Source organism: Asterias rubens, chromosome 1 (assembly GCF_902459465.1).
Source record: "Asterias rubens chromosome 1, eAstRub1.3, whole genome shotgun sequence".
Classification (NCBI taxonomy): Eukaryota; Metazoa; Echinodermata; class Asteroidea; order Forcipulatida; family Asteriidae; genus Asterias; species Asterias rubens.
Window position 1 is genome coordinate 25,400,352 of NC_047062.1, and position 22,217 is coordinate 25,422,568.

At 38.0% G+C, this 22,217-nt stretch overlaps 1 protein-coding gene across 1 annotated transcript in view; it reads left to right on the forward strand.

Moving 5' to 3' along the window:
* Nucleotides 1-7,946: 7,946 nt before the first annotated feature.
* The window catches only part of LOC117306809, a 47,165-nt gene continuing 32,894 nt past the window's right edge, over nt 7,947-22,217 (forward strand). The window contains exon 1 of the mRNA XM_033791336.1: nt 7,947-8,547. Within this exon, the coding sequence (XP_033647227.1) occupies nt 8,011-8,547 (537 nt within the window). The 5' untranslated portion in view covers nt 7,947-8,010. The remainder of the gene's footprint in view (nt 8,548-22,217) is intronic.

Sequence of the window (22,217 nt, forward strand, 5' to 3'; positions counted from 1 at the left end):
ACACTATTGGTAAACACTCCAACTAGTTGTTAGCATAACTACTTACTTTGTAGCGAGCAATGGAGAGCTGTTGATAGTATAAAACATAGTGAGAAACGGCTTCCTCTGAAGTTACGTTTTTTTTTTAGGAAGAGGTAATTTCTCATTCAAATATTAACAGACTGATCGAGCTAGAAGCATTTTTAGGCATTTAAAAGCACAAAATGTGTTTTTGTTTCGTTATTCTTTTGCAACTTCGATGACCATCCTGAGTCCAAATTTTCACAGCTTTGTTATTTTATGCATATTGTTGGGATACACCAAGTGAAAAGACTGGTCTTTGACAATTACTAGAGGTGTACATTGTCTTGAGTGCTTCTTCGATTTGTGGAGCCGCTTAATTGTTTTAACCTTACATAAATGTAGATGTATACAATAAAAGTTAACACATGAAACTAACCGGTGGTCTTGTTTTTGAGACATCGCCGAAAGGTAAGTAATGTCCACGCAGGAAGAATAATTCCCGATAAAAATCACCATGAGCAGCTTTTCTGCAGTAACATTTATCTGTCTAAAATTTGGGGGCATAAAAAACTGTATTTTTTTTTACATAACCAAATTTCTTACAAGTGAAATGTTTCTGTAGGCTTCAAACCAATAGTTTTTAATGCAATAAATTTAAGGTGATAACCAAACGTAACACTCCCTTTAAGGAATAATCCACCCGATTCGATTCGAACTCCCATCGGATGTTGTTGACGTGAATTTGACTAAAAATACTAGGGAGATTCTGAAAGGCAAAAAGGATTAACACAAATCCAGAAGCTTGCATGCAAGAAACTCAAAGGCTATGAGTGACGACCTGAAACCTTTTATTAGGCAAATGAAAGCACACACTTTTTCTGTAACAAGGGTGTTACCTCTTTTAATATTCTCTTGCAACTACGATGACCAAATGCGTCAAAATTGTCATAGATTTGTGATGTCATGCATCTTTTGGGCCACATGGTCTTGGACAGTTTACAAAACGTGCCCAGCACCTTTAAAACCCGAAATGACTACAGGCAAACATTAAGATATTCACAGATTATTGACTTTATCTTGCAACTCAAACACCATTTGCAAAATTAGCAAAAAAACATTCAACGACTTGCCCAGTTGATTGGTTGAAGCGATTGACTCAGTGTTCAAGCTCTATGGGTTATTATTAGCCCCGGACAAACATGGCCCATCACAAATGACTCGTATGTCATCATGAATACATATACATCTATTTGTTCTGATCAATTAAAAGGCACTGGACACTATTGGTAATTACTCAAAATAATTATTATAGTAAAACCTTACTTGGTAACGAGTAATGGATGGCTGTTGATAGTACAAAACATTATGAGAAACAGCTCCCTCTGAAGGAACGTATTTTTTTAGAAATAAGTAATTTCTCACTAATTTGGATTTGATTTCGAGAGCTCTGAATTAGTTTTTGAGGTCTCAAAATCAAGCATCTGAAAGCACACAACTCGTGCAACAAGGGCGTTTTTTCTTTCATTATTATCTCGCAACTTCGACGACCAATTGGACTCAACTTTCACAGGTTTGTTTTTTAATGCACATGTTGGGATACACCAAGTGAGAGGACTGACAATTACCGAAGGTGTCCAGATCCTTTAATGCTCCTCGGTGCGAATGTCTATGATTTAATGGATGCCTTGTGATTTATTATCAATCAAACGTGTGAAAGACATGGTATTTGTCATTGACCAGGGGTCATTTTCATTGAGCTGCTTGGGCAGAAAATAATGCTTAACATGTATGCCTAAATTATACACGTGACACGGTATTTTAGCTGGTACCTTATTCTGGTAAGCATAATTTTGTTATGCTTAGCTAGATTTGTGCTTTTAAGCTTAAAAGCAGCTCTGTGAAATTATGCACAGTGTTCTCACTTGTTGTATGTCTACATATGCGTAAATTAAAGCCAGTGGACACTATCGGTAAATGTCAAATACCAGTCGTCTCACTTGGTGTATCTCAACATATGCATAAAATAACAAACCTTGCTTAGATACAATATTGTTTTGCAGCAATAGGTTTCCATAGCTACGCAAACAACAAAGGCCTTAGCTGTTGACATAACCTGCTACTGTTGTTTTGATTAGTAAAAAAACTCGAAACAAAGACAATATAATGTTTGATGAAACCAAATCTTCTTTTTAACAAATTATATTTCTCACAAAAGGTGGTCACAGAGTACGAGTAATCCTTATTAGGATTACACAAGCTGAGACACGGTAACACTTCTGGGGCAAAACAACTGATATCTTTTTGCATAATCACATTACTTCGAATTGAAGATGTCTTTAAAAATATATTTTGTTCCTGTCGAAAGCTGCTGTATGCTTATAACCAACGGTTTTTAATGCCATACATTTTGAGAGTGATTTCCCAAACGTAAGTGATTTATTGGTTACAATTTCATTAAAAAAAAAAAGAAAAAAAAAAAAAAGGAGTGACTGCCAAACGTAAACATACAAATTTGATATAAATCATTTACAGTGCTCGTAAAAAAAGCAGAAGATAAAAACAAGACAAAATTGGGAAAATACCGTCGAGACTTCTTCAACTTCAATGTCTGACGCCACGAAGTCTATACTTGCAATAAATACGTCCCTTTTGGGTACCATCCACGACACATCATGACGAGAAAAATGTTTCATTTCAAATCGGGAAAGAAATACCAAGAAAACAGACAAGTGGAGAAGGTAAAAGCATTTTGTCAGCGCCACCCTCTTGATCTGATGGGCCGTACTAGAGTTGCAATAACTCCTTTGCCGTGAAGCCCAGAAGGGACCACTTGAAATTTATGCACCATGCTTGAGGTAAAAAGAAACACTTCAACATGAATTTTTGCAGACGTGCCTGGAAAACTTCTGAGCTTTTTATCACTGTTTATTTTGGCGCTAAATAATGCATAGGTCGATTGAGCTTTCCGAACATTAAAGGAACACATTGCCTTGGATCGGTCGAGTTGGTCTTTGAAAAGCATTTGTTATAAAATGCATATGGTTAGAAAGATGTTTTAAAAGTAGAATACAGTGATCCACACAACCTGGCCTCGAAATTGCGTGGTTTTCCTTTTAATTTGCTAACTAACACGGTCGGCCATGTTATGGGAGTCAAAAACTTGACTCCCATAAATGGCTGACCGTGTTTATCGACGAGGTAAAAGGAAAACCACGCAGTTTTGAGTGATACTTGTGTGGATCAATATATTCTACTTTTAAAATATCTTTCTAAGCATATGCATTTGATAACAAACGGTTACAAACGCTTTTCGAAGACCAACTCGACGATCCAAGGTAACGTGTAGGCCTACCTTTAATCTGTCATAACACTTATGTGGATATAATGTATAATACGGAGGTGCACTCGTACATCATCGTTATATGGTTTGTTGGTCACAATTTGCAGCGCTGATGTCATCATGCAGTTCTATGGAACGCTTCCGCGGCATATAATATTATATAGACAGAATTTCTTTCGATGGGGCCGGGGGGGGGGGGTCGGGAGGGAGGCAGCATTGTTTGAGGCACTACGGAGGGAGTGTCTGGGAGGCACAGTGTATCGAGGGGGTGGGGGCGGGCACAGTCATGTGCCCCCATTCACCAGGGTACGCTGGGCAGTCTTATAATTCTGCGGTAAAAACTAGTGTTATAACATGTCACTATAGCCACAATAGGAGTGCACTGGTTTGGGGCATGTCTACTCTATTGATAACCGAGGACTTTAACAAAAGGGATCCGGGAAAAAGTCACACCGGGGACAGTCCTCGGTAGATTTTGTATACAAAACCAATGTGGACGTCTGAAAAATAAACTATATCCAAACAATGGGAGAACAAAGAGAAGTCCTCGGTCTGCACCATAATGTGTGTGTATGCAAACAGATTTACCGAAATGGTGTACTGTGGCCACAGTACACCTCGGAAATGCCAGTCCAGATGATCTTTGGTGGCCGACCGGACGCATGAACACAGAAACACAGGAACGCAGAGCGTCACTGGAAATGAAGACAGCACTTAGAACATGTAATGATTAACCCCAAGTAATGGGTTATATGCTTTTATATGAGTCAAGATAAGAAAACTTGTCTCCCGCATCAGTACAAAATAATAATGGAGTCCAAGAAGAATGAAGCTTTATGGGAAGAGATGATGTTGGTAATAATAATGTATTCTCATCGTAGTTCTAAATTCAGTAGTCTGTTTTCCCGAAGCAAACAAATCAGTTCTTAACGTTAGTAGAAAAGTCTTAAAAGAAACGCATCGACATCCCCATATTGTAGTAGTAGCCTTTTGTCAAGGCCTCCGTGGCGTACGGGAACGGGAGATACGCGCACTGGTCGAGTGGCATAGTCTCTTGTTCCAGTCGCTTGGGATCGCAGCTCGCCAAGCAAAGAAGGCCTTGACAGAAAAATGTAGCTGACAGCCGACATCAACTAATTAGTTAACTAGGTAGTTGTTTAATCAAATCTCTTAATTGTTTACATAGTCTGTCCTCATATAAACCCAAACAAACGGGACACATTTCACTTGCCTGAGAATCTTTGTCTAGCCTTTCAGCTGTTTGAACTGTTTGAACAGCTAGCCTCTCGAAGGTTATTTTAAATTTTATTTCAAAGTATAGTGTAATGATTCATATTTGCAGACCATCAGCAGAAAAAATAAAGGAAGACGTGCAAATTATGTTTTTTATTGACGTAAACAACGCATGTTCCTATTTTCAGATATACGGCAACCCTTTGTGTAGTGAAATTTGATATAAATTAGATACTGACAGGGTTTTAAATATTAAAATTAATCATTCTTTGCCGACACAGCTCATATCACAAATAGAGCAGAAACTTGGTGGAAAGGGTGGCCGTAAGCGAATAATTCGGCCGTAAGAATTGCCCTGTTTGACAGTGCTGCTTAGTGTGGTGAACATGGATTACAGGGCGCAGTAAGCGAAAACATCTAATGGGAAACATACACCATTATAGCTGATACAGGGCCATAAACTTTGACCTCGTATACATGGCTACTGGTACCACAAGATCATCAAACCATTTTAACTTCAGTTTTTTTTCGGATTTTTTTTTAAAGCCTAATATATGCCTGGCAACAACAGTGTACAACTACAATCATGTAAAATAAGCCTAGTAACTGCTAACAATGCACATAAGAGCATAATAAACCTCAACACTTTCTAGGGTACCATTGTGGGTATCATGTCCCGTGGCGTTTGGGCTGCCTCGCTCCGCACTTGCGTTGTGCCTTTGACAATTTTCCTTTTTTTTTTTCAACGGGCAGTTGCATGCCTGAGAACTAGGGACCGTTGGCATCAAGTATTATAGTTAAAAACGTAAAAACTTGTGTAGAATATGGCTTTTATCAACCTTTATTGCGCTGAAAGTTGGCAATTGTCTGCTATATGGCTAAGCTTCACATTATGAAAATTTCGCGAAAGATAAATAATTGATTTGTTTAATACTAATCAAAATACCATATTTAATCATCTCCGTGGCCCTCAAGCTTTTATTTCTGGGATCCTTACAACCATCTTCTGTTATTTCACATCTATGCATGTTGTGTCATGACTATGTGGAAAGTAAAGTAGAGTAAAGCAAACATAGTAAATTTATTCTGATGGTCCATGCCCGATATGGGGGGGGGGGGCAGAGGGATAACCCTCAATGTTTCCATCATTAAAACATTATTCATAAACACTTTAGACAGTTTCGCTATTCCTATTGGTGTAGAGCGCGTCGCGTGGGGTGTTTAAACCATTGATAATGACCAGTGTTTATAACCGGTTGTGAGCGGAGACTCCGCTCACAACCGGTTATAAACACTGGCACCTTGCCGCACTGGCACCTTGCCGTACCTTGCCGTGTGATAAAGGCCCTCGCCTTCGGCGCGGGCCTTTATCACACGGCAATTCGACCATATCTGTTTAAAACGACCGTGAAAGAACTAGTAGCTACCCTATTATTCCCTTATTTCATCGTGTACAGAACTACCCCCCCCCTAAATCCTCAAAAGATTTCCTTTGAATCCAGGAACGTAATGGAGACACAATATAGAGGGATTGAGGGTACCCCATACCCTATTATATCGAACACCTTAATAGGCTTTCTTGCTCCACTTTCAGCCTTAGCTATACATGGGAAATTTAACACCTTTAATATTGTTTGCAAAAAAGGAATGCATTCCTGCGTTTTTGAGGGCAACACTTTGACTTCGGATTAAATTTTATATTAGAACGAAACTAATGCACTCAAGGAAAAAACCCATAGTAGATAAAGAGATACACAATTAAGTTATCCAGCATCGCGCCTCCTTCCTTTAGAATTTTACCTCCTTGTTAGCCGACATGGGCCCAATTTCAAAGAGCTGCAAAGTGCAAACAGTTTCTAAGCATGAACTTTCTGCCTCGATAAAAACAGGATTACCACCAAATTTCCACGTGATTCTCAGGATAAGCAAACAACAGCTGAATACCAGTAACAAGCAATATGCAACAAATAAAAATTGGTTGGGAATCCTGTTTTTAAAGGAACAAGTTTCGTGCTAAGCAAATTTTTGTACTTAGCAGCTCTATGAAAATGGGCAACTGCTAGTTGCGGGGAACAAAAGAACCCCCTCCCAAACTTGTCGCTTAATCAGGACCAACTTTTAAAGGCACTGGACACTATTGGTAATTGTCACAGACCAGTATTCTCATTTGGTGTATCTCAACATATGCATAAAATAACAAACCTGTGATAATTTGAGCTCAATTGGTCGTCAAACAACTTATAAAGGCACTGGACACTATTGGTAATTGTCACAGACCAGTATTCTCATTTGGTGTATCTCAACATTTGCATAAAATAACAAACCTGTGATAATTTGAGCTCAATTGGTCGTCAAATGAGCAAGAGAATATTGAAACGTAAACGCCCTTGTTGCACAACGTTATGTGCTTTCAGATGATAATAAAAAAGGCTTCAGCATTATTTGAGTGAAAAGTTACCTCTTTCTCAAAAACTACGTGACTTTAGAGGGAGCCGTTTCTCACAATGTTTTATACTATCAAACAGCTCTCCACTGCTCGTTACCTAGTAAGGTTTTATGTTAACAATTATATTGAGTATAGTTACCAATAGTGGCCAGTGCCTATACGACAGAGCACAACAAAGTTATGCTTACCCGAATATGCTTACCAGCCAAGCACATCACACGCACACTATAGTGATTGGTATTATGCTTGTTGTTGCTTTGAAGCAAACATTTTAAAGAGTATTTTTTGCTAAAGCAGCTCTATGAAACAGGGCATTGGTCATTTATTTACTTATTCTTTATTTATACTGGGTAAAAATCAGCTCAGCATGAAAGCTGTTTGTCACTGGTGCCCAGATGAGACCCTAAAAACATACGATACTTTACAATGTTACATTGTCATAACGCAACAACACATTAATATGATAGATGTTAAATTTGCATCGAGGATAAAGGATATTAATTTTTGTTTTTTTACCCATACACCGTGTGTGTTAGCACTGTATACTCGGTACTTTCCCGAGTGAGTACTGAGCGTACAGTGCTAACACAAATCGGTTTACGGGTAAAACAAAACAAACAATTAATTTACATTAATATGACAAATCTGGGCGGGAAACTAGTATAGTCAAGTACTGAGATAATAAATTAGCACAAAGAACTTGCAGTGCCCCAAACGTATACTTTCACAGTACATTACACGATACACGACCGAGTCCACGCCCCCTTGCCATGGTGACTGCCAATGATATACTGGTGATGTCTGGCTAGGCACTAACAGTTTGTAGTCACGCATATTCAGCCGTCGAGCAACCAGCATGATCTATACATATTGATCCATCATATACCACATACCATGATACCTCCACTTCATACTGAAGTGCGAGCATGCTTGTGAGCACTACATTCACTGTGAATATGATACGATAAAGCTGTGCATATTTTTATGGATGGAAACCACGATGGCATTTTGTATAATTTTAGCGGCTTTGAACACTCTCCTTTATGCGACATCAGCGGAGAACAACACTGCAATAATGACAACATCGACACCCGATCCGATGGCAAACACCACCGAGCCAACACTCAGCACCGAAGAGGCACTGATTCTCATTTCAGAATTGTCAACAGCTCAACTATTTCCAGGCACGAGTTCAATGACACCCGATCCAGATATTAAGCCCACCGGCAATAATCCCACAACCATGGCTGAACCGGGGTCTACGTTCCCTAGCACCGATAACCAGACTGTTAATCCCACTTCTGACACCATTTTTAGAACTGTCGCTGATGGGTCACTACCGGTCTCTCCCGGAGGGGCGAACGGGTCTCGGGTACCCATCTACCTCAGTGCCTACTTCACGTTCGGAGGTGGATGGGATGGAAGTGGCATCCTGCCGGCATGTCAGATGGCCCTGGAGCACATCAATGAACGTGAAGATATTTTAACTGACTATGATTTGAAAATGGTTTGGAGTGACACACAGGTAAGTTTTATAATTACTATCCACCATCCCAATTTTTTTTTAACACATTGGCTTTAGTCAATACTAGTACTACCATTACCATTAACAATATATTATAATATTCCAAGCATTTATCAGCTTTACAGCAATATTATTACAGCAATTAACAATTAACAACAATAAAAGAATGAGAATCTGTTCAGGGATTAGACACAAAATGTTGTACCCACTTTTTAAACATGTTTAAATGATCAACCTTCTCATCATTTTGACGCCTGCTGAAATGGTTTGTATAGCATTCAAACATGCATGCATTTGGAACAGTGGGTACAGAACCTATGCTTGAAAATGTGCTGTAAATTCTAACCACAGAGTGTAAAAGCATAACTATAGTCTGGCAAAGGTGAGTTTTGAGCGATGTTTTGAATTCAGTAAGTGAAATCGCATGACGTATTTGATGAGGAAGATCGTTGGCCATTATTAAAGTATTTGCAAGGTCGATGACCTGTCTTTGTCTCGCCCGCATCTTTTTGATGAAAACGCTCCGTTCTTCGTGGGGCGCTATATAAATGCTTGTGTATTATTGTGTGAGTGTGATGTAAAGCTAGTAAACACCAAAATGATGAAGAAGGCTACCCCAATTTCACAATATTTACGTAATTTCAACGATCCTCATAGATGAACAACTGAAAGTGATACCTTCTCTTTCACCCATTGATTAAATTAATTAATATGATATATGCTGTCATCACGTCCACGCCATCACCTCAATAAATAATAACTGACAGCGAAAAAAAACTATATAAAGGCACTATACACGTTTGGTAATTGTCAAAGACCAGTGCTCTCACTTTGTGTATCCCATCATAAGCATGAAATAACAAGCCTGTGAACATTTTGGCTCAATTGGTCATCGAAGTTGCGAGAAAATGATGAAAGAAAAAACACCCTTGTAGGACGAATTTGTACGAATTTGTGTGCTTTCAGATAGGAATAAAAGACTTCAATATTTTAGTGAGAAATTACCTCTTCTCAAAAACTACGTTACTTTAGAGGGAGTCATTTCCCACACTGTTTTATGTTTTTGAGTGACTGCAAAAAGTGTCCTGTGCCTTTAAAGCTAAAAAGGCATATTGAATTAGAAAGCAGGAAAGTATAACCGTTTTGCATGAACTCCTTTGTTGAGAGGATCAGATTAAAGATTTTACCCATATCCCTATAGGCCAGGAAACTAGAACCTTCAAGGTCGCTTTTGACGCATTACTTACTATTTCATCATGACATTGTATGGAGTACACGTATGTATAGGGTAGGTCTGTATTTAATGAAAAAGTATACCTTTGGTTTTTCCTTTTGGAATCATTCGATTCTTGTAATCCTATTTTAAAGACATTGGACTCTTTCGGTAAACAGTATTGTCCAAGGCCCACACTTCGTGTATCACAACTTATATATAAAATAACAAACCTGTGAAATTTAGGCTCAGTCGGTCATCGGAGTCGGGAGAAAATAACGGGAAAACCCACCCTTGTTTCCGCACGTTTCGCCATGTCATGACATGGTGTTTATAACAAATCCGTAATTCTCGCTAACGAGAATTTATATTGTTTTGATAAGGTCCAATGGCTTTAAGCACGTCCAAAACCAACGTGCCCTTTGGAAACATACGTAACTTAGTATGCAATCGAGTCATTTCATTGTATCCAAGCTTCTTCCTTTAAAAACGGAAACAAAATCACAAGTCTCTAACCTCATGTTGAAATTGTGTAAAATGCCAGTGTTGTGATACTCTTTAGGTGCAATGTGTGTCAAAATCTCCATGAAAAGTTCGATGACGCCCGTTAAAAATATTTTGAAGTAATTTTGTCTACAAAGAATGAAAGTTCAGTATATTAATTTTTTTTATATTGATATTCAATAAAAATAGCAATGATTTTTCGACCTTCGTTTTTGGACATGTTTAAACAAAATGATGCAATTTGTTTGTTACCTATACGAGTAATTGTTTCCTATACGAGTAATTGTTTATGGAACTCTCTTACTGAAGTAATCACGAAATGTCAGCAAAACTAATTTTCCATATGGTTTTGCCACCTCGAGTATTTAGTATTTAGCTCTATTTCAAGTAACCGACTCAAGTTTTACCATTGCTACACTCTTATAAACACCCGGCGTAGAATTTATCCTAACTCAGGGTTCCCTTAAGGAGGCAGACCCATTTGTGGGATAGGTGGTCCCGAGTGGTAACAAAGACGAACTGGTAAAAACATAAAACAATGTTTTAGCTCTGATTCTGCGTCAGTGCTGATGGATCTTTTTAACACATAATACGCGGTCAACCTCACCCAGAAATGCGACAAGCCACGGTACCCGGTTTTATGTCTTAGAGAGTAATAGTCAAACAGATCCAAATTTTGTTCCACCCGAACTGAGTAAACCTTGATTCGTTGAAAGGAAAGTGCAATAAAAAGTTATTTGAGCACCACTGTTAAATTCATCAGCAATTACAGATCCTTGTTATTGACGATTCAAAGGCAGAAATTAGGTCCGGTTATAGTTCCCTCAGTTCTTCCGCCATTTTGTTATTATGAATGAAAATAAAACCTTGGCTTTATATATTTTTCTTCGGCATGAAAGCAGTGCGCTGTTCTAAACATCTTTTCAATCAACACCAGGAAGGCCTTGCATTTTGATTAGAGTCACCTAAATTATTGGATTGTGTGAGTTTAGAGATGTTCCGGTGCTTTATTTTCAAACAATGAGCTTTATTAGTTGTGTACTTCCTGCAGCGCACAGTGGGCCAGAATGGGATGAAAGTGCGCCAAAAATAAAAATCATTAAGTTTTGTGCAGGAAGATTCACCTACTGAGCTTTTCCGACCCGTAGAATCCAATGGTGATAATTAGATCGGAGTATGACGTCAGCAAAATACCGATTTTTGATTGGTCCTGATGTAATGGACTGTTTATCGCGGTAAAATTGTGACTAATTGCTTGCATCTGTGAATAATTCTAAGCAACCACGACAAGAGTTTTCAATGTTTGATGCATCATCAACAGAACTAACAACTTCAAATAATCGCTTTCTTGGTAAAGACGCCATTGTGCACTGTGGTACAGCTGACAGATACATTTAAAGACAACTAGCGGCAGTATCCCTCATCACAACATATGAGACACCAAGTACATTGAAATTTCCACTGCGCAATCAGACATAAATAGGGGTATCATATTGCACCTTTCCGGCGAGCGCAGCCTTGCTCGGGTGTCGTGTTTCTCAGTGGAGCGCGCCATATGTAATAATCAGAAAAGGGGCGAAAACGTACAGTGATCGCTTCAGAAAAACTGCTCTAAAATCGTGTATCGCAGGTTGTCGCAGCTAAATTTGGTACCAAAATGATGCAAACAAGTTGCTCTATTAGAAATGAGTAGACTTTAGGCAGCAATCGACGGCAATCTTTAGTTTCCGTATTGCTGAACACAGAAAACGTAAATTTCATGTCAATGTTGACACAATTGTCAGTATTTATTCATAGAAAACTTCAACAAAAATAAAAACTGATTTAATTTCCTTCAAATATGAACCCTAAACTAGAGCCAAGTGAAAGTTTAGCTCCGTAACTCAATGCAAGGTGTCTAATTTTGCTTTATGAAGATTTCTGCAACTATTTTCATTTTATGGCCAATTTCTGTGGATTTGCATACCTTTAAGAGGTCATGACAAGTCAATATATATATTTTTTGCTTAATTTCCCCATAAAATGGTCCCATGGGGTATAAGCAACCTCAAAAGTGTTGAAAAAATTAAAACTAGCAGGGTCACGTTTCACCCTTTTTGGCGCACTTTGGTTTCGGCCTGGCCCACTGTGCAGCGGTGTCTGTATAGACGTAATTCTCGCATTTAGTGGAAGTTATACATCTAGTAATCACTTTTTAAACTAATATAAATACTTTTGGTTGGACGCTTAAAGCAGCAACTGATAGTATAAAGCATTTTGAGAAATTCTTCACTTCGAGGAAAAAGTAAGTTTTCTTTTTTTTGAGTTATGACCCAAAATGTAAGTCTGAGAAGATCATGAAAAAAGAAAAAGTAAAGAAGTGTAGCTATGCCCTAAAACTACAACCTGAGAAGTGGTACTGTCAGATACGTTTTTTTCCGATTTTGTGTTTCAATAACGAATTATTCCTCTTGCGTGGACATAAACAATATCATCATATTATTAAGAAAATATAGGCTAAAACTATCACAACGCTTTTGTGTGAAATGTATATAAAACTCAATGGGCAACAAGATCGACAAGGACAAAAAGTGTGGTGTTTGAAATTAATACACCATGGGTGTTTTCACATGTAGATATCGCGGAGAGAGAACCAGAATTAACACATGGGTTGTTTAAAGACACCGGACATCTTTTCACTTGATGTATCTCAACGTTATGCACAAAATAACATACCTGTAAACAGTTGAACTCAATAATGGGAAAAACACCCTTGTCACACGAAGTTGTGTGCTTTCAGATGCTTGATTTCGAGACCTCAAAATCTAATTCTGAGGTCTCGAAATTACCTCTTTCTCGAAAACTACGTTACTTTAGAGGGAGCCGTTTCTCACAATGTTTTATACTACCAACAGCTCTCCATTGATAATTAACAAATAAGTTTTTATGCTAACAATTATTTTGAATAATTATCAATAGTGTCCAGTGTCTTTAAATAACACCTGTACAATTGTGTTGGGAGAACAAAGAAGAAGTTATTTAAAAACCTCGGATCTGGTGTAAAATGTGAAAATTTTTCGAGGTATCAGTTTTAACATCCTTGTGTTAGCTGTGAAGATAATGTAAAAAGTCTCTTTTTAAAAGGAATTTATCTTCTCTCTTTGCCTCTTCGTATTTAGTTCCTCTGAGTTTGTGTTGGCTATTTTCCAGCAAACCTTTTATTGATATTGCAAAGTAGATCTTTGCTATACGTTTTTTCTTGCAGCGCATACAATTTTATTATCTTTCCAGGACCCGTTTTATATTAGGTTAAAATGATTGCGAAGTACATAAAGAATTCACACGCGGCTGAACCTCGTATTCGTTTTTTTTTTTTTGCGAATGAAATTAAACATTTTGAGTGTTCACCAGAACATGACTGGATTGATAATAATAATAATAATAATAATAATAATAATAATAATAATAATAATAATAATAATAATAGTAATAACCGTGTTTATAACGCGCCTTTCGCCAAAGGATAAAAAGCGCCAGGTATTATTACTGCAAGGAGTGGGGCGAATTTTGAGATATAAGACCTAATCCTTAAGCACCATGTAATGGTTTACAAGGTGCTATGGCGCAATATGCTGCCAATCCAGCCAGGAACACCGGGGCGAACCCCTTCTCTTTTCGATAAGTGCACTGGGTTCTTTTACATGCGTTTACACAACACATTGAAAATAATTATTTTATATTTAACTGATTTCTAATTCTCGATTCCAATTTCGTCTCTAATTATAACTCACCGACAAGCTTTTTCCTGTTCACAGGCAAGGTTCGTTTCTGTCTTAAAGATTACCACAGTACAGCCTGCATCCGACTTTAACATTTATTCCAGTCACGTTTAGAGATAGAACATAATGAAATTTCTTTGCGTGCCTGTCAAATTGTATTGTACTCAAAGCGAATATACATTTGATGTACTTAGTTTTGGTAGCGTAAGACATGTTTTCAGCAAAATTTCTCGTTTTGAAATATCAGGTTACTTAACAACAGGACAAACTTCAATTTCCTTTACGCCACAAACTTCAATAGTCCGTGTTCTCCCAGGAAATTTAACAAAACCCACAGTAGAATAAACACTGCATACAAATTGTCATATTACTTCATATTCATTCCAGTTCTTGATATATCTTTACTGTTAAGTAGTTTTCTTTAAAGACCTGGACACTATTGTTAATTGTCAAAGACCAGTCTTCCCACTTGGTGTATCTCAACTTCTGCATAAAATAACAAACCTGTGAAAATTGGAACTCAATTGGTCGTCGAAGTTGCGAGATAATAATGACAGAAAAAACACCCTTGTCACACGAAGTTACAAGTGTGCTTTCAGATGCTTGATAGTGTCCATCAGGGTCTTTAACACTGTTCTTTGTTATTGTATTTTGATGATCTGTTGGAATGGAAACAAAGGTCTTTGAAATAAAATGAAATCTCGCTGGTTCAGCAGTGAGCAAATCACCTGCTCCAGAATCCTGCATAGTCAGTTTGAATCCCACCACGTAGTTTCATATTTGTTTTTACCTCCCACAAGCATGGCCCAGAAGCACTATAGCCTATATACTTGATTCAAGTCCCGTTCTCGTGTGAGAGGTCCCGGTAGAGGTCCCTAAGCATATATCATACCCGTCGTCAAATAGGAGACTTTCCAACGCTAGGTGGCAGCAGACATACCGGGTAAATTTCCATTGTTTACGTAGTTCTGAACATGTGCATAATTCTGAGAACAATGGATTTACCCGGTAAGTCTGCTGCCCTCTATCGTCCCAGAAAGTCTCCTATTGTAGCTAGTGCGGTCCCGAGAATGCGAAACAGGTAGGAGAATGCAAATCATCACAAACCAATTTTGTTCTTCCTGGCAACGGGCACGGGATTGGGACTTGAGTCAAGTCTATATATAGCCTACACTGCGGAGTACACATGTTTTTAGATTGTACCCGTTCTCGTAAATGAATTCCCCGTCAACTCGGTCTAATCCATTTACTCTATAAACCATTTTACTTTTCGTCAACAACATTTATTTCAGATACTTTGATGATTACTGGTAATTGATTGAACAATAAATTTGATTACTGAAACGAAGTAACAGAGCAGATAAAAATGGGGCCAGAGTGGAGGGAAAAAATAAAGCAGATAAGAAATGCTAATATACTTTTTACTTTCGAAAAGACAACAACGTGGACCTATTATCAATCAATCAATCGTTAAATTTATAAGGCGCTAATCCAACAGTCGTTGTTCATAGCGCCGAACAGTAGGCGTTTAAACAAAATATGAGATTTAAGCAAAGTTTTGAAATTTGCTAATGAAGTAGATTGCCTGATGTTCTGAGGGAGATGATTCCACATCCTTGGTGCTGCAATAGAAAAGGCACAATCCCCCCAACTGTGTTTAGTTCTTTGAATGTGAAAAAGGTTCTTTGATTGACAATAATTAAGTCAATAAGATATGAAGGGTCTGATGCGGCATTGAGGCACAACATTAGACAACAGACAACACATAGATCAAAAGTTAAGACCGACAGTTGAGACCAGACACTCAAAGATGGATTAAAATAACTGTAGATATAACACAAGAATTGTATGTACCCAACAGTAGCAGGCGGATAGGCGATGGATCGTCCAGTGTTTTCGGGCCAACTCTCCGGAACAAATTACCACACACCATAAGATCGTCTCCAACAGTTTCAGCTTTCAAACGTAACCTCAAAACTTATTTATTCTAATGTAATTTAATTGCTTTTGTTTTTGTGTGCAAAGTGCATTGATAATTTTTTGGCATGCGCTATGTAAGAGCTGGTTTTATTATTTAATTTATTAATTAAAACAGGTTTTTTTCAGCATAATGCTACCAGCAAAAATTCCCAAAACAGTGTATAATTTATGCAGGCTACAAGCTACTAATGAGAGAGCTATATAATAACGAGTTATTGAAATTTATCCCACCGACCCCTCCTCATCCACTCCCAAACTAAAACAATTTTAATTGGGTTTCTCCTGCATACATTTTAAAGTCAGAGTATCAATTTACTCCTTGGATTTATTTTTTGCACCGTTTATGACAACAAGGTTACATGGAAGAAAACAATGAAAAAACTATAACTAGATTCTAAATAAGGCCCCTAATCAAAACAATTCCTGTGAAACGTCTCCATTGTTAAGTTTCCTATACCTAAAAGGTATCCCAAAGCAGTCCAATAATGAATAGGTTTTAGGGGGAAGTACTGCATCAGGACCAGAACATTAATACACCAGATGATCTTGGGATTCCTAATATAGGTTCAGTGGAAACCCGCGAGGCCTTAATTGAGCTTTGCCCTAAACATAGCCAGGCCATAAATTTAGCATGAACCTTGCGTTAATCATGTTCAGCCGAGATTATGACCAGGCTAAAACATTATTTTAGGTCCGGGCAAAATTAAAAATCAAGACTTGGGTTATTGGGGTTCGTTCTAGATTGAAATACAAGACTGGGCTACATTTAGGTTCGGGCTACATTGAAGTACATGATAGGGCTAATTTAAGTTTGGGCTACACTGAAATTCAAGACTGAGGCTACATATAGTTCTCGGCTAAACTGAAATACATAACTTGAGCTACATTTAGGCTCAGGCTAAATTGAAAGACAAGACTGGGGCTACATTTAAGTTCGGTCAACACTGAAATTCATGACTGTGTTATATTTAGACGTGGACAACATTTGGTACAAGATGTACACGACATTCAGGTTTGAGTCTAGCCTTAGGTCGCACATAAATGGCCAAGCAGTCTGGGGCCAATTTCATAGAGCTGCTTAAGCAAAACAATTGCTTAAGCACGAAAATAGTTCACGAAAATAGTTCACTTATTTTATGGGAGACTCGTCATTGTTGCCACACTCAAGTTATAAACCGCACGGGAAATTGACTAGGTTAGTTTGAATTTGCATTGGGTTTGAACTAAGAACAATTGACTGGAGTGGAACTTGGACCAACGACCTCCGGGATAACGTATCGGTGCTAAACCAGCCAAGCTTTGCATTCCTGAGGACTATTGGAAAATGAGTACATCACAAAATTATAAATTAACCTTGGAATTTCTCTTTACAATTATGTTCACTTGTTAGCCTTTTGTATATACTGTGGATAAGGCGCCTTCGGACCATTCAACCCAATGGATCTGAACTTCCTGAAAAGAAAATAACCCTTTGTCATTGCCTTGTCTTTTTTCCCCACAGATATCCCCCTTTTTTAGCTGGCCTCGTTCACTAATTAAGTACATTTTCACCCTCTTGCTATCCTTAATATTGCCCTTTGTGTGTCCATCCTCTTCCCCCAACCACTCCATTCATTGTTTACCCCTTCCCTTTTTTTCTGTGTGCTGTCTGACTCTCTCTCTCTCTCTGTTCATGTATTTTCACTTCACTGCTTATGTTACACTACCTGTTCTAGTTTATTGCGTTGTCATTTTAGCCTTCGAGAAAGACTCTGCTGAGGTCAAAATGTGAAGCCGTTCACTTTTTTTTTTTGCATTTATACCATGATGTCATTTTGGCTGGTATACAGTTTGCAACAGCTAAATACTGTTAAGCCATTTTTATTTTAAAAGCGGGACACATGCTATGACACTTGGATAAATCTGTCAACGTGAATCCAAACAGTTAATGAATATTAAGTGCCCATCCATATCCAGCGGCCAACTCACCCAGGACAGCTGGGATGGGCTTGCACAGATTCTTGTTCAGGAAGTATGTCATGCGTGCAGCGTGAGTGTGATGCATGATGGGACTAAGCTTAACCAATGAGCGTGCTTGATGCGTTTGCCCATCCCAGCGCCTTTGGAGACTTTTAGGATGCCAGGTACAGCAAACTGTTCAGCTAACTCCATTGTTTTCGTACCGGGTGCATTCTCACGACGACAAAAACAGTTGAGGTTTACCTGTGAGTCTGCTGCCACCTAGCGTTCCAAAGTCTCCCATTGCATTTGATGCATATATAGTGCTGTGTTTGGTTTGTTCCACTCTTTGTACTTTCCACCTGGGATGTTGAACCTACAATCATTCCGTGTTCACACATTGGTGTTGGAAATGACCAAAAATAACATCTTTGCAGGTGATTGATGTCAAATGCAATCAAATATTACACGCATACAAGGTTTTGGTCGCTCCCCCGGAACTATCCTTGGCATTTTCGTTATTGATTTGTTTTTTTTTCAAGGGAGGGGGTACGTGTTTTCAAGGTTGTCGATCGATCGTTCACCCCCGGCTTGAAAGGAAAAGGTCTATATTATTTTAAAGTGTATAATCAGATTGCACTGTTGGGATCGCTGCTTGGTGTAAATGGATTTGCGGAATCAATCACTTGGCCAACAGATATTGTTTTATCATAGATGTTCAAATTGCTTCGGGATAAAATTATTGTGTAACTTTTCGTTTTATTTTCTCCGTAAAGTGCAGACAAATTAACACGAACGGCATTTGAAGCTTTAAATATGGAGAATACTTAACCCTGTAGTCCCTGTACCGCCCGAGTTCGCTGGATAAAATACCCAAATAGTTTTAAAGTTTATTGCAGTAAATTAATGGAATCTCGGTTCAAATTTCAAAAGGCTTATTACTTATGTATAATTTGTGTTCTTCTGTAGTGAATGATACATTTCATTTCACCAAAGCTTCGTTTTATTTTAAAAGATGGTAGCATTTTTTAGAAATTGCTACGCAGGTCGAATAGTGGGAAAAGACATTCTGAGAACCGCTACTGTCAGTATTAACGCTTCTCAGATTCAAATATTTTGGGGTAAACATTTATATCTTTTCCCTTAACCGCAGTACTCAAAAGTTTCCCAAAATGCATAATAGGCCTACTACCCAAAGCTGCTGTAGGCCCTACCAAGTTGTTGTGTTTTATTTATACTAATTTCAGAGTAAATATCAAATGCAAACAGTGCTTTAAAGCCCCAGTGATGTATCCTGACGCACAAATATTAAATACTGTAAATGCCAACTGCAAACTCGCAAATAAATAATGATGTAAAACACAAATAATTGACAGTTATGTCATAATTCTCTCCAACAAATACGAATTGATTTGAAAAGAAAAACGACAATCAAAGTGAACTACAGAGAAAACTGACCGGTAATTATTAGATCCCAGGAAATGACCAAGGGGGTAAATTGACTTTAATAGTCCAAATGAGTATTAAATTACCGTCCGGGCTAGACTGAGCTTCGAATCTCCACAATTGTAGGCATTAAATCGATTAATTATCAAAAAGAGTTCCTCTATGGATTTGGAATGCCCTTCCAAGTCACCAAAACCTGTTGTTTTGCTTATCAAATTAGGCAGTTTTAAAAGTATAAAACGTGACGACATTGCCGCAGTGCAATAAACTCATTATGCAAGTTTTATTAAAGGCAGTGAATACTATTGGTAATTACTTAACAAAGTTGTCTTCGACAATTACCCAAGGTGTCCAGTGTCTTTGATGAAAGCGTTTCACTGCACGGAATGTGTATCAGAAACATGTCCCTCGCAAGTGCAACTAATCACAGTGTACATATATATCTTCGAACCCTCGAAGGAAACCCGTTAACGATGGTGCTTGATATGGGGCTACATTTAGGTCCGGGCGAAATTTTGGTACAGGTTTGGGGCTACATTTAGGTTTGGGCGACATTTAGGTACATGTTTGGGGCTACATTTAGGTCAGGCTACATTTAGGGCTCGGGCTACATTTAGGGGCCGCATAGACGGGGAAAAACGAAGCTGGATCTAAAACGAGGGCTAACAAAATTGTCTGTCTCGATCTTATGACTGAGCACCACATTACAATAAAGGTGTGAAGGGAATGTGTTAAACATGGTGTACATCTGAATTCGGCCCAAGGCGATGGTACAATTACTGACACATATTGGCATTACCGAAGCAAGCCAATTCCTATTTACGCACGTACTCTACGATCAACCAGCGGTTCATTTAATTAGCATGCCGCAATCAACGATTGTTGAGAGACCCACTTTGTTCCCAAATGGCTGCATTGCACACGGAAAACACTCTTGTAAATTGTTAAAAGACACTGGACACCTGCGGTAATTGTCTCATGGTGTATCTCGACATATTTTATGCGCAAAATAACAAACCTCAATTCGAACTCAATTGGTTGTCGAAGTTGTGTGATAGTAATACCATGAAAAAACACCCTTGTCACACGAAGTTGTGTGCTTTCAGATGCACGAATTCGAGACCTAAAAAATCAAATTCTGAGGTCTCAAAATCAAAATTCAAATATTTTAGTAAGAAATTCTTCTTTCTCGAAAACGACGTTGTTTTTAATAGAGAGAGCCGTTTCTCACAATGTTTTGTATTATCAACGGCTCTCCATTGCTTTTACCAAGTAAGTTTTATACTTACAATTGTTTTGAGTCATTACCAATAGTGTCCAATACCTTCAAAGTTCGTTATAAGCCTACAGCAGTTTTTGCTACAGTACAAAGCATTTTGAGAAACATTTTACCTAGAAGTATTTAATGTGGCTATGTAAAAATAGCCTACGTTTAATGCACCTAAAGTTTGAATATGAGAAGCGTCATTGCAGTAAAGCTTCTCATATTGTGTATGTGGATATTATTCGCTCCGGATTTTTTTTGAATTAAATGTTCACACTATAGTTATATTGTATATAGGATTATATAGGATTAAAACAATCACACAGTAATTCTTATAAGACCAAGGTATACTTTTGCCTACAGACAGCAGCTTTTTTTATTGCATTTATTTAGCTATTACTTTTTAACATGGCAAACCGGCAGACACAAGGCTATGGCGGCCGGTCGAGGGAGGGGTGCAAAGTCAGATATACTGTACAGAAAACTGAAAAGACATTTTGTTCACATTTTTTTCCGGACTTGAATTAATTGTGAGATGATGATTCTTGCCATGCTTTTATTAAAAGATTGGTCTGGGGGATTGCAGTTGGAGACCGGTCCATTTTTGATTTAGGGGTACAAATTTTATTTTTCAGTTCCACTGTTTTATTTTGTGCATGAAGTGGATTGGTCCCTGACTGCGGTCCTTTGGATTGACTTTAAATCCCTCCCATTTTCTAAATAATCTCCGTTTTAGAGTGTAATAGTTTATTCACCATTTTAATTGTAATGTTTTACTCATATGTTTAATTAATTAATTTTAAGTAACAGTTCTCCTCCCTATAGGAGTGTACAGTACTTCTCCCTCTCAGTTTTTCTGTGTAAGATTTAGGCAATTTTAAATAGTAATGTAATGTTTTACTCCAAATTATTTAACTATGTAACTGTTCATGTAATTCTGCTGCTGACGGCGAATTGAATAGAATTTTAATAAACCATTGAATAATAGAATGAAAGCAAGACATATTGGTTTGGAGTTCTAAAGCAATAAAAAGAACTCGATCTTTATAGCGCCAAATTACCAAATGATGCAAGGTGCTCATATGGAGAAAAAGACCTAAGTGATGGTTACAACAAGCTACAGATTGGAGAACAGGTGTGTCTTGAGACCCTCTTTGAAGGACAGAACAATCAGAGCATTTTTAACGGGAACATATTAGAGGCAAGAGGCAGCAGTGGAAAGGCTCTCTCGCTAGTTTGCTTGCCTTGTTCACCACAAGGGAGAATGCGTCATAGTTTCGAAGGGAGAATGACCAGTCATGGATTTCAAAAGTGAAGAGACAATAACCTGGAGCACCGTATGACAGAAAAAGGGGAAGGTTTTTTTACTTAATATTTCACAGTATTGACCTTTGGAACATACGTCGAAACCAGAAGATCCAGCAAAGCGTGTTTCAAGAGTAGATGAGTAACTGGTTTTATCTTTTGAACACCAATCAATCAATGTATCATTATTTTGAGTTTGATGTAGACGGTTTTGATACTATGCACGTTTTTATAAAGACAAATAATTGTTGGCATAAAAACT